This window comes from Sturnira hondurensis, unplaced genomic scaffold (genome assembly GCF_014824575.4).
Source record: "Sturnira hondurensis isolate 20B ecotype Veracruz unplaced genomic scaffold, ASM1482457v3 Scaffold0013378, whole genome shotgun sequence".
NCBI classification, from domain to species: Eukaryota; Metazoa; Chordata; class Mammalia; order Chiroptera; family Phyllostomidae; genus Sturnira; species Sturnira hondurensis.
Genome location: NW_028086009.1, coordinates 1,429,380 through 1,443,759, shown reverse-complemented (window position 1 = coordinate 1,443,759; position 14,380 = coordinate 1,429,380). Strand labels below are relative to the sequence as shown.

The following is a 14,380-nucleotide window of genomic DNA, read 5'->3' as shown; positions in this document are numbered from 1 at the left end:
CAGGATACATGCCTGGGTTGCAGGTTTGGTCCCCAGTCAAGGCACATACAAGAAGCAACTTATTGAGGTTTCTCCCTAACATCAGTGTTTTTCTCCCTGTCTTCCTCCTTCCCTTCCCCTCTCTAGAATCAACTTAAAAAAAGAAGAGGAGCTGATTTTTCTCTCTTCTTGAATTTGGACTAGGCTTGTAACTGGTGAATCAACACTGTGCCAATTCCAGGCCTAGGCCTCACAGAGGCCTTTAGGCTCCACTGGCTGTCTTAGAACCTTGCACATCCACCATGTGAATAAGTCTAGGCTAGACCTATGAGGAACAGTGACAGATCACCTTAGGTGAGACCATTCTAGACCATCCCATCATAATTTGAGAACTTAAGAACTGCTCAGTGGAGTCCAGCCCAAATTGTTAACATACAATATAACGAGATAAATAAATGGTTGTTGTTTTAAGCCTCTAAGTTTTGAGGTGCCTTGTTATGCAGCAAAACTAACACATACAAGTATAGCACAAGAACTTGATGGAGACAGAATTCTCAGTTATTATTATGAAAAACTCACAAATAAATTGCTTCTGAGTCTTGCCAATAGCTGCTGCAGATAATGACAGTCACTATTCACTAAATGACATTAAGTAATTACATGTTATATCTCATTAATTCTGACAACAAACCTATTAGATATCTAATAGATTACAATTGAGCAAACTGAAGTTTGCTTCACACAGTACTCTAATCCAATATAGGCATTCCTCATTTTATTGTACTTCACCGCATTGTGCTTCACAGATGCTGCATGTTTATTTACAAATTGAAGGCAAGACCCTCTAAAAGCAAAATGATTACAACTCACTTTATTGCTACAGTTGCTTTATTGCAGTAATCTAGAACTGAACTTGGCTCTGAAGCATACCTGTCCCACCTTTCCTGCCTATCTCTATTTACAGATAGACAACAGATAGCCCAAAAAGCTACAATTTGCCCAAAACAGTGTCTTCTAATTCTCAGTCTAATGTAGTCATTTGCTAAAATTCTTTCTAGTTTATAAAAGCTCATGATAAAAAAATCTTCATGGCAGTTTGTAATTTTAACTGGAGGAGGGAGGGTCTGTAAGGGGATCTCTGGGGCCCTGCCACTCGTTGTCAATTGTGGTAAACAGAAAGGGACAGACTTTCCACTTCAAACACAAAGATGTATTTCTACTCTACCACTAAATATCTTAGAAAAATTCTCTTTCAACAACCTAGAAGGGATAACAAAATTTCCTCGCTGTATGGAAAACTTATAAAATGCAATTTTAATGTATAGTTTTGGAAAGAGTGCATTAGATGAATTTGGTTTATGTGCACTGTGTAAATTTCATCTCACATAACAGAGGAAATGAGACCTGTATTGTTATAAATATTTTTTGCCGTTGGATTGTGACTATTATTCTTTTTGGCTTTACAAAGTTGTTTTAGGTTTTAAATTTGGGGTCTGGGAGTGGGCTGAGAGAAGGTAGACAGTAGATCTTTTGAGTTTTGGAAATCCTCTGGGATTTCATAAGAAGATAGAAAGTGTTTAAAGTGCTTTAAAAATATTAGGATTTGCCTATTGAAGTAGTAAGACACCGAAATAATTTAGATATGTAAGTTTGCTAAGCAGAAGTTAGCATTTTATAATTTATGTCTGTCTTGAGCTGAGCTGATTGGACCCTATAAGAAAAAGCTTCCTCAAACTCGTAAACCCAAAGCCATAATAAGATGCTTTTTTAAAATGACAACAATGCTTCCCATTTGAAATTCTTTATTGTCTCAAATCACCAACAGAAAACCAGAATAAGTTCTATTGATTGAATGTACTAAGATATTGCAACAAAAATGGAAAAAAGTAAGCATTATTGAGTGCCTATACAATGAGATTTGGTCTTATTTAGTTCTTGTGGTACTATGCAGGGTAGTATTATACCCATTTCAGATCAGAAATCAAGCCTCAAATAAATTAAATAAGTTGCACAATGATGTAATGCTGATAATTAGCAGATCCAAGTTAAATTCAGGTCTGACTCTAAAGCCCATGTTTTTTTCCATTGAGCTACACACTTTCACTAAATCTTCATTAAACAAATGAACTAGTAAATGGATGTAGATAAGTTATATAAGATTTCTTGTTCATGCAAATTAGCAAAATACCATCAATGTAGGTTTTTAACTGAAAAACCGAGAGAAAATACCTTTCTATAGAATGTATTTTAATTATCAGTAGCCTTTCATCTTCATAGGCAATAATCATAATAGCAAACTAAATATTATACTGGTGAAACTAGAAGATAAATTAAACAGAAACCTAATTTTAATTGGAGTTGGGAGGGCCTATAGAAGGATCTCTCATTCCCTGCCATTCACTGTCAATTACCCTAAACAAAAGGAGACAGACTTTCCACTTCCCACGGGAAGATGTTTTTCTACTCCAGCAAGAAGAATGAGGATCTTCTCTTCTCTTTGCTACCACTTCGAACCAATGGAAGACTGTTACAACTCAGCCAATGGAAAGTTACTGTACTTCAAACTCTGTTTTCTCCAATGGACCATTTGTTTACTGTAGCTCCACTAAACTTCCCTTTCCTCTACAAAAGAATGTTCTTTTACCAGAGACAGGGAAATAAAGAACAAACTGACAGTGACCAGAGGTGAAAGGGGAGGAAGATTAACAGGTAAAGAAGGGAAAGGGTCAAGTCAAAGAACGTGTACAAAGGATCCATGGACAAGGACAATGGGGTAGGGATTGTCTTTGGGAGTGGGGATTGGATGGGGTAGGGGAGAGTAACAGGGGGGAAAAATGAGGACATCTATAACTGAAAAACAATTAAATAAATAAATAAATAGACATCCTTTTGTTCTTTAAACTTGTTCACGGTTCCCTATTAGACCACATGCCCTGATTGCAATTCTTTGTTGTTCCCAAATAACCCCATTTTGATGGAGAAATATTTGACTATTTGTTTAAAATCAACAGACTGAAACATTGTATTTTCCCTTTAAGCTGATCTGGAAAAAAATCTATTTTTAATTACCTCAGTTTTCTTATTCTTTTTCATAAATAGTAATAGCTTTGAATGCATTCAACCCCTTAGAACCTGGGGGTTGAGATTATAAGAAAATGTACAGGGAGGTGTTTTATATGCAATAATCATGGTTACCTGTATAAAAGAAGATGTGATTTATCTGACTCCATGAAAAGGGGAGGCAGGAAGGCATGGTGAAATGCTCTAAAGTAAGAATGATGAACAGAGTGCCCTCTCCACCTTTAGAAGCCTGCAGAGGCCTTCCATCCCATATTTGTTTCTTGTTCCAAGTAGACACCTGAATAGATTCTAGTTCTTTCCTCTCTCTTCCATCCTTCAACACCAGTTATTCAATATATCTAAGTACCAAACTCTGAGGCACTAGTGTTGGAAACAAAGATTAATAGAACACATCTCTGTCCTCTACAGAATAAACAATGTAATGGGGAAGACAGTCATGTCAACAAATAATTATAGCTCAATGTAAGTGTTACAGTAGAGCTATGGACTAAGTAGGGAAATATAGAGGAAGCATTTCCTTCACCTGGGAGGTATCAGAAAAAGCATTCTGCAGGAAGTGGCATTTGAAGGAAATCTTGACATTTGAGTTGAAGTTTCTACACCAAGAAGGCATGGTAAGAAAGAACCAGGCCAAGTTCAAAAGATGGTGGCTACAGGGGTCTAAAGGCAGGAGTTACTCTTATCCTCAAGAATAAAAGGTAGAAACTGGAATCCAATGAAGCTTTTCATAAATCAAAATCTAGCAAATTGGTCAATTTTATTCTTAAATCAGCCTTTCTCAAAATTTCTTCTTAAGGCAGAGGAGCATGATAAGGATGGGGTTCGGTATGGGTTATAATCTAAAGTAACTTTCAGAGAACATAATATATCTGAAATGTGATAAATTTTCTACCAGAGCTGGGGGCAGTAAACTATGGTTCACAGGCCAAACTCTGTACTCTGTCACCTATTTTTGTTAATAAAATTTTATCAGAATACAGGCACACCCACTCATTCACATAGTGAATAGAGCTACGTTTGTACTTCAACTACAGAACAAGTAGTTGCAACAGAGATTGTCTGCCCACAAAACCTACCATATTTACCAACTGAGCTTTTATGAAAGTTTATACTAGAGTATTTATAGCAGAATGAATATATTGCAAAAAACAATGTTGAGTTTAAAAAATGTTTCAATGTTATAAAAAATCATATTAAATAAAGTTTTAAAAACACCCGAATTTCACTACTGTATTGAGATACATGTACATATAGAGTATTAAAACTATAAAAACAGGCCCTGGCTGGTGTAGCTCAGTGGATTGAGCTTAGGCCTGAGAAGAGGATCGTGGTTCAAGTCCCAGTCACAGCACATACCTGGGTTGCAGGCCAGTTCCCAGCAGGGGACACACGAGAGGCAACCATACATTGATATTTCTCTCCCTCTCTCCTTCCTTTCCCTTCTAAAGATAAATAAATAAAATCTTTTTTAAAAAAGTATAAAAACAGGCATGCCAATAATAAATACCCAACTGAGGACAATGTTTATCTCTTTGAAAAAGGAAAGAAAGAAGAATATATGCAAAGAGGGGTTTTAAGTATTTTAAATGTTTTTTTTAAAAGAAAAGTGGTGAATAAAAAAGTATTTATAGTATGCTTTGTACTTTTTGTGTAATATATTTCATAATTTAAAAACTCTTTGGTCACACAAAAAATTATATAGAAAAAGTTGGGTAGAGGAGTTGTGCTACAGATTCTCATTCCTTAAAAAGGGTACAATATCTTCCATCCCACATGCTCTTCTTACAATATGACTTTGGTACCCATCCAATTGAGAGGCAGGGTCTCTATTCCTCCCCCTGAAACTGAATGGGCTTTTGTGAATGTTTTGGTCAGAAGAATACAGTAGAAGTAACATTATATGACTTTTAAACTAGGCCATAAAAGGGGATATGGCTTACACTTTGTTCACTGGAATTCTCGCCCCTAAAGTCTTCAGCCACTGTGTAAGCAGCCTACTGAGGCAGCCATGCTGTAAGAAAGCCCAAATTAGTCCATAGTGAGAGACCATGAGACTTCTTGGGGAGAAATGCCTAGCTAGTTCCCACCTGCCCTTGTCCCCATTCTTCCAGTTATTACTGCAATGGGTTGACAGATTCTGAGCCAAACTCAGGATTTCCAAACCGAGCCATTTCAAAATTCCTTTCCCACTATGAATGAAACTGTGAGAAATAGGAAAGTGATGGTTGTTATTTTAAATCCCTAAAATATATTTCGCAGAGCAATTTGTAGCTGAAAGTTGAATCCTAAGTTGACCCCATCATCAGAAGTTAAATTTTAACTGCCTTCATGTGAAATATGAGCTGAATTGATCCAAAGACCCTCAGAAAGGTTCAGCAATAGGGAGGACCAATGTCAGAAGGCAGAAGAAGGCATGTGACTGAAAACAGAAATAAATTGTAAGTCTTTTTAAATTTAAATGATATTTTATTATTCTATTACAGTTGTCCTGATTTCCCCCCTTTGCCTCCCTCTACCCATACAAACCCCCCTCCCCCCAACACACACTCAGATAAACCCTGCACTGTTGTCTATGTCCATGGGTCATGCACATACATTCTTTAGTTATATTGCCTATGCTATACTTTATATCTTCATGACTATTCTGTAATTACCAATTTGTATTTCTTAATCTCTTTACCCTTTTCATCCATCCCTCTGACCCCCCCTCTCATGCAGCAACCATCAAAATGTTCTCTGTATCCATGATTCTGTTTCTGTTGTGCTTATTTGTTTATTTTGGTTTTTAGATTCTATTATTGGTAGATATGTATTTATTATCATTTTATTATTCATATTTTGTTTATCTTCTTTGTAATAAAGAAGACCCTTTAACATTTCATATAATACTGGTTTGATGAACTCCATCAGCTTTTTTTCCCCCCCTCTGGGAAGCTCTTCATCCTTCAATTCTAAATGATAGCCTTACTGGGTAGAGTAATCTTGGTGGCATGTCCTTGCTTTTCATCACTTTGAACACTTCTTGCCAATCTCTTCTAGCCTGAAAAGTTTCTTTTGAGAAATCAGCTGACAGTTTCATGAAAGCTCCCTTTTAGGCAACTAACTGCTTTTCTGTTGCTGCTTTTAAGATTCTCTCATTGTCTTTAAACTTTGGCATTTCAATTATGATGTGTCTTGGTGTAGGCCTCTTTGAGTTCATCTTGTTTGAGACTCTCCTGGGCTTGTGTGTCTATTTCCTTCACCTCGTTAGGGAAGAGTCCTTACACTATCCTCATTTTTTAAAAATTCTTATTTCTTCTTGTTGTTCTGATTGGGTGTTTTTTGCCTCCTTATAAGGAATAAATTGCAAGTCTTTAATGAGAATTCTAGGTCCCAAGCCCTATGTGGGCCATCACTTATTCCAAAGAACCAGGGGCACTCACCACAGGAAGGATGAGGATTATTATCTGGAAGAAGTGAATGAGGAAGCCTCCAGAGAAACAAAAGAGGGGACAGCTGAAGGGTAAAAAACATTGGCTGGACAGGAAGGACACTGGGGATTTAGCTCTTATACTATCACTCATTGATTGCATGTCTTTGTCTAATCATTTTTTCATTTAAAGAGAAGATCAGATGAGAATGATCTCTAAAGTAGATGTCCACAGTAAAAACCAGTGATTCTATTAAGAAGAAAGAGCACACACTTGAAAATGTGGCTAGTCTAAGAAATGAGGCACAAATGAAGTGCTTTTTAGTCCATAGATATTCTAATTTGCTTCTTATAACATGCAGTTTTTTAATAAGTAGCATTAGAGATTACAACAGAAAACTTCCAGTTAAGCTACTTGAACGTTTCTACCTCCCTCCCTCAAGGGACCAATTAGAAGGGTGTGGGCCAAGTTATGGGGAACTGGTGGATTATGCATGAATCTAGGAATATAAAGCTGGTAGAGTGCCTAGACCCAGAGCAACAAGAAGAGGAAGAGGTTTCCCAAACACGAAAGAGTGAGTCAGGCAAAGCAGGCTGATTTAAGAGGAATGGGTAGTGATAAGTCAACAGACAACCAGAAGTAACCTTTCAGGGAGAAAACCAGGAGAATAAATATACTGACCTCATTTTCTTCACATCCTGCATTTCTGTCTGTGCTTCCTCTCCACTAGCCAAACTCAGTTGGAAGCCTTGCCCTTGGACTCAGGACAGTGAGCAGGTTGAGACCGGCCCTGGAGGAGCAAAAAGGAAGACAATCAGCATAGATGTGCCAGTGAAAAGGTGGTAATTACAGCTTTAGAGAGCAGATTAAAATTCTATATATATATATATAGAGAGAGAGAGAAAGATAATTTATAATATATTAATAATTATTATATAATATATAATTATATTATAATAATTTACAATATATTACTTCTATATAATATATAGAATTTATATATTAATATATATAATTATATATATATCACACATACACACTGGAGATATTCTGAGGTGTGATAAGATTCTAGAATAATTAGTTCTACAATCAATCTTTTACCTTTCTGTTTTGCCTATTTTGACTTGAACAAAAAATATTAGATCGTAACTGGTGGCATAAACTTTAGCATTTGCTCTGCATCCATGTAAATAATTTATTTTTTATTTCACTGTTCACATCCAAGTTGTTTCAGCTCCACATCTGGTAATAAGGCATGGTATATCTAACCTGTCAGAATTGTGGTTTTTGTCAGAGAACTTTTCTACAACTGGGAAGCTTGCTAAGCAGACCACAGCAGCCTTGGAGGGAAGGAAAGAAAAACCTTAGTTTGTCTTTCATTAGTTACAATATGTACTGTGTGGAGAAACAGAAGGATGCATTTTGTTACATATAGAATCATTGTTTGCAATTACTTCTTTGTATCTTAAGTAAATTACTATACACCTGAGCTTATGTTTTCAGAAGTAATTAACTTGGTCTATACAGGATATATGTGTCTTTTCTGAGTCTCACATCTCTAAACTCTGGCCTGCCAGTCCTTTGAGATATATTTTGACTGGATTAACACAGATTGTATACAATCCCAGTAGATACCTAATTTTGATAGTAGTCTCCCCTGTCCCCCTACCCAAGAGGGTTCCCCATTAAAGGCCCACCACATTGGGAAGAAACAATTGCCAAATGGAAGTGAGTACAGGAGGTCTCTACTAGTTCTTTTTTTCAGAACTTTCCTACTTCCTTTTAAAACTTTGAGCTTATATTTTATCTGTCAGATATCTCCATCTAGATATATTTTTAATGCATTTCAAATGCAACACAGTTCAAATGGAAATCACTCCATTTTCCCCAAGTTGCTTTCTGTTCTAGTTCAGTTAAGAACATAACTATCTCCCTACCCAAGCCATTAATTTAAGTCTCCCAAACTAGAAACTTGGGGATTCTTCTCAGCATTTCACTTTCCTTATACCTTATATTCACACATTACAAATGTGATAGGCCTGATTTTCTAGAATACTCTGCAATCTACCCTTTCTTCTCTTACCTACTATCACAAAGTTCAAAATTGAGACTTGTTTTTTCTTTAAGCTTTTTGACAACATTTCCCCTGCCTCTCTTTCCCTTAGTTTTTCCCTAAGGTGTCCTTCCACACTCTCCTGCTGTCTTCCCAAAGGCATATTTAATCACATCAGTGAACTTCTTTAAAAACCTTAGTTTCTCCCTGGGGCCCACAAAATATTCTGCTTTAAATGCTAATCTTCATATTCTGCCCTTTTCTATTTAGTCAACCTTTCTTGGATATGAAATCTCTTCTGATCTGCAAACATATCTTTTGTTTTTGTTTCAGCCCTCTCCTCTTTGAACATTCTTTGCTAAATCCTTTCCATAATAATAGCCTCTAAATAATTTGTGTACTACCATGGGATAGGCACTATGCTAAACACTTGACATTCATTATATTGTTATGAGTACAATTTTACTCACAACATTGAGGAAATGGAAGCAAATAACTTATCCAAGATCACAATTTAATAAAATAGCAAAACTGGGATTATAGTTCAGGTCCACCTCAATCCACAAACAGAACAAATGCTGCCCCCGTTACAATAAGTTCAAGTTGTACCCTTACCCTTAAAACTTCCAGGTCATTCTAGACCCCCTTCTCTCATCTCTAATTGCTGTTTTAACCAACAGCATGCTGTTTAGCACTAAATTATTCCTTAATATTTTCATTTTTCTAAATCTTAGCATTGTAAATTCTTATATTGTAAATTCATTGTGATCAGGGAATTAAGTTCTTAATGTGCCTCCTTTAGGGCATAGCATACCCTTTAATAGCAAATAGCTATCTCAGCTGGGCAGGCAAAAAGCGTGCTTTACATATCTCTATCATTGCATTTACATATGTAATAAATACTCAATATGTGCTTTAGTTAAACAAGGAGCAGACAAAAGGAATTCTATATAGAGGATATAATTCAATGCAAAATTTTTGGCAAGGGCAGAAACCGGATATATCCTTTTTTCCGGGACCCCCCCCCGCCGGCCCCCGCCCCGCGCCGCCCCCCCCCCGCCCCCATGTCGGGCCATCCTTTTTTATTCTTTATGCTACAACTAGATTCCTCTGTACTTGAAATTACTTTAACTGGTTATTACGAAAATGTCTCTCTACCTTTATGGTAATAATTAGCATTGGTCTCGAAATTCAAGTTATATAAAGTCCCAGTATGTATGCGTGTGTGTGTGTGTGTTTCTACTTTCATATGCTCTCTTCCTTCTGAAAATACATTTTCATTTGAAAAAGCCCACTGGTAGGTAATGCTGCGATGTACCTATTTCTGAGGATTTATTCCTAGTAGGATCTCTGGAGTTCTTTCTTTGGAGGTGTGTAATTTTTCATCTTTTAAAAGTGTTTTCCATGACGCTGCAACTCGAAGGCCAAAAGCGCACTAACACGGAAGGTTCACAACGGAAACGTTGGCTTCTGAAGTGACCCTCCTGTTGGCGGCACTCGCACCACGCACCATCCCGGCCAGAGGTCCGGGTGTGAGCGCCCAGGGCCAGGGAGGCCTGGAGGCGCCCTCTCGGCCCAGCGGCGGGAAACTCCCGGAAGCGGTTTCCGAGTGAAAGTAGCATTTGGGCCTATCGATAAACAAGTTGGCGAAGCAAAAGGGTCCCCGGAGCCTTTCCAGGATGGCCAAACCCGCCAGGCCGCATGGCGGATGGTGTCCTTGCGAGCGCGATATAGCGAGCTTATTTCCTTATGTGCTTTCTCAGAAATTTAGGCCGCGGCCACCCGCACTCCAGTTTTCATGATCATGTAAAGTGCACGTCACAGTTTCTTATTTTTGGTGTGTTTTTGAAACCACAGAACTGTAGTCGCTCGCCCCCAGGGTGGCGAAACAAAGACCAAAACGGCAACCAGCGTGGGTGGCCTCGTAACCGCTCAAAATCCGAAGGCGAGAGGGCGTGTCAAAAATCCAGGTGCAAGTGAAGGAGCAAGTAACGGCTCTGGGCAGCCCCGCCCCTCCACCCCGCCCACTTCGACCCGCCCATTTAGTTCCCTGCGGTCTACAGTCACTTCCCGGGCCGCTTCCTCTTTAAGGCGGAGCCCGATGTGAATCTCGCGAGATCCGGATTGGCGCCGTGACCTCCATGTGGGAGCTAGAGCTCTATAAGTAAACACTCCGCGCGGTGCAGACAAGGTTTCTTCCTATTTGTGAGGCGGTGGCTGTAGCGTCGGACCTTCTAACTAGTTCCGGTTTCCTTTCGTTTTGAGCTCTGCTGCGCGGGTGCGCGGTCAGGAGTCGCGGCCGCCTGTGGGGCCCGGCGTCTGGTCGGTCTTCTTCGCTTGTGCACGCGCTCGCCCGCCGGCCGCGGAAAGCGGGGAAGCGGCGCGGGCAAGGCGGGGCGCGGCGCCCTAAGCGCTGGGGGAGACAAAGCAGAGTCGGCCCCCTTTCCCTGCGCCAAGATGTGGATCCAGGTTCGCACCATCGACGGCTCCCAGACGCGCACCATTGAGGACGTGTCTCGCAAAGCCACAATTGAGGAGCTGCGCGAGCGGGTGTGGGCTCTGTTCGACGTGCGGCCCGAGTGCCAGCGCCTCTTCTACCGGGGCAAGCAGGTGAGGCGTGCCCACCGCAGCCCTCGAGAAGCCCGGGGCGAGGGCAGCGGGGCGCCCCTAGGACGCGTGGGCTGGGCGGGGCGGAGGGTTTGGTGCGCCGCGCGCTCAGAGCGCACCTGGCTCCACTTGGAGTGGGCAGCCCGCGAGACTCAAAAGTGTGGGCCTGACCCCGCCGAGGGGGCGCAGAAGGGTTCCTGCCAGCCCCGAGTGCAGGTGCGCCTGGCAGGGTTGTAAGTGGGGACGCCTAGAGCACTGAGACCTCATCTCCCTTTTTCAGAGCGGCGGCAGCCGCAGGCACTGTCGGCCAGAGCGCGTGGGTTCCTGCGCTTCCCGCGCTCGTCCGGGTCTGGGGCCCCTGGAGGGCGGGGAGGGCAGCGAGCTGTGGCGGCCATGCCACAGTGCAGGTGGGGAGGGCCGGCGGCCCCGGCTAAGGGCTCTCATCGCTTCCGTACCCCTTCCGTGCTCTGGCTCCCAAGTAGAAGGGGAGGAAACTTACACACAGGGCACAAGAACCGTAGTCCTGCCTCCTCAGTGTGGAAGGGATTTGTAAACTCTGGAAAGATTGGCAGGGTTTCTCGAACTTCCAGAGTTTCCCATCTCTCACCCTCTCTCCCCCAGAATTGAACTCTATCTTGGGGAAGATTAGAGACCTGGGCTGAAGGAGCTATTGATGTAACCCAGGGCCGTGTTTAAACTGCCCAGTATAGGCCCTAGGGGTTATTCCTAGAAGGGAAAGGAATGTAAAGGACTGTTTTGCTCCTCTTACTAATAGTCCCCTCACCGAAGTTTTTTAACACGGGAACTGGAGCATAGCCAGCGGTACTTACTTGAAGGCTGAAAGTGTTTTTGGCGGTGAAGGTATCTGTGGGCGTCTCTGGCAGTTGTATGGTATGGCCATGCACTGTAGGTTTTTCCTATCCCACAAGTCTCTTGGTCTACGCCCACAGACCCAGACCTATCCTACTTTTCTTGTCTTTTTTAAAAAATGTAGTCCACTAAAAAAGTTGGCATCCTCCCATTGATAAACCACAGTTTGGCTCCAATCATGTGGTTTGAAATAAATGTAGCTCTATTGGATTTAATGGTAGCCGTTTTCTACAACCACAAAGTATTTGAAAGGAATATTTTTCTATCCTTAAGATGCTTATTCTTCTAAAACTGTCCAGACATTTCATAGTAACAAGATTACACTGAGAATCAAGTGAGCCAGAGATGTTTTAATGTGTTTTTAAATAAATGTTATAACATCTTTGATGTTTTTGCAGCCAGTTTATATTGATTTTTTATTTGTGTTTTATTTGTAATAAAAACAGATGTTCAAATTTAGTTGTAAACTTTGTTTTTGAAATAATTGTATAAAACACTACATAGATTTATATTGCTGTACTGCCAGTGGCTGAGAACTTTTTATATTTTGATCAGAGGTGAAAAGAATATAATCAATCTTCTGAATTTCATTTTTTACATGAATGCCTGGGGTACTTGGGTGACTTGAGCACCAGTAATAGAAATGAAACATGAGTAGTATTCCTGGGCAACACCCCTTGATAATAAGACTAATAAAGTCTTATTATCTTTGGTGTGTATCAGAATCACTTGTGAATATTTTATTATGGATGTAAGTTCACCCCAAAATTCCAAGTAGTTGAATTTAACAAGACCCCATGTTAACTTCTGATTAACACCAGAGTTAGAAAGTGAAAGTTCAAGGATAGTCAGTTTCCTACTAGTTTCTTACTATTCAAAGTATGGTCCCTGTATTAGCAGGACCACCAGCATTAATTTCACCTGGGAGCCTCATGCCAGACCTACTGAATTAGAAATCTTTCTGCAAATTAAATTTGAGAAGCTTTGTAATTGACTCCACCTTTTTTTTTTTAAGGGTCAAAATGGAGAGTACAATTCAGGGTTGTTAAGTTCTGGTTAGAGCAAGGTAACCTTATTTGGATATTCTTTGGGTGGGGGGAGGGAGTTTGACGCACCCTGAGCATTGTTTTTGTTGTTGTGTTGGTGGATATCTTAATCTTTTGAGAATCCAGAGCTTTTCCTACTTTGAAAAGATTCTCTCCACTCCTTTCATTCTTTCCTGTGTACCACTTAGAGATAAGCTTAGAATAGATGGTACATACCAGAGCTGAAGAAAAACTGAGTAGTTAGTTACCTTTGCCTATGGACTCTTTCTTTTTACACAGAAAACAAAGTAAAAGTATTTGCCTATTCTTAAATTTTTGTTTATTAAATTAAAGGGAGAAACATTGGTATGTTGTTCCACTTAGTTTTATGCACATAGGTTGAACTCACAACCTTGGCATATGGGGACTACGCTCTAACCAACTGAGTTACCCAGCCAGGGCAAAGTGTGTGTGTGTTACATATTGCATATATTATATATGAGAGGTACATGAAAGTTGCTAACTTAATCCTCTCCATCTGTATGCTTATCATTAGCCTCTTGTTAGTGACGTACCCACTGCCTTCTCAATCACTGCCACTTGTATTTGCTTCCTAGTTTCCCCTTGCATCACTCTTAATGATCCTTTCTTTTACCTCAATTTCTTTCTTCAACCCAATCAAAATTCAAGAGTGCAGCCTGGCAAAACAAAATTCTGGGACCATTCCTGCCTCTCTCGTATTGTAAATGTTGTGGCCGAGTCTGCTAGGGTGGCAGTTCTCAAACATTTTCACCTGTGAGACATTGATGGCCTATATGCCTGAAAGGCATAGGTGTTTGTAATTTCTAAATCGCCCAATCTCTTTCTACCCACTCAGAGCATAATTTAAGCGACAGGTAACTTTTTTTGCACTTTTGTAATAAAAGTTTGCACTTCATTAAATTTGGGAGAACTTCAGTACTTTTCAAGTAACAAGTCATTCCAAAATTCTTCACAACTCTTCACAATGGCTTAGCTGTGTGAAACTTACTGTGCAGTGGACAGTCACTGTTTTAGTTTTAGGAACACTGGAAGGGCACCTATGAATTAGGGAGGGGAGTGGATAATATGGGTAAAGGTGGCTATCATAATAAACATGAATAATTGGAAAGGTCGTTATAACGTTAATGAGAGTCTGACTTCTGTTATAGGGCCTCATTCCTTGAAATGCTTAGTGTTTGACTTTAACTCAGACACTGCTTTTCCTTTCACACCAAGTGTCCTTTGAAGCAGCTTGAATTTACTGACAGTTTATAGAAACTAGTCAGAGAGGTTGAGTATAAGAACACCCTCCAGATCTCTTTAAACTCTTATGC

The 14,380-nt window shown here is 40.1% G+C and overlaps 1 protein-coding gene across 1 annotated transcript in view; it reads left to right on the top strand.

The window, feature by feature from the left end:
* Positions 1–10,649: 10,649 nt before the first annotated feature.
* UHRF2 (ubiquitin like with PHD and ring finger domains 2) overlaps positions 10,650–14,380 on the top strand; it is an 86,565-nt gene continuing 82,834 nt past the window's right edge. Inside the window, exon 1 of the mRNA XM_037061401.1 lies at positions 10,650–11,133. Coding sequence (XP_036917296.1) covers positions 10,981–11,133 — 153 coding nt within the window. The 5' untranslated portion in view covers positions 10,650–10,980. The remainder of the gene's footprint in view (positions 11,134–14,380) is intronic.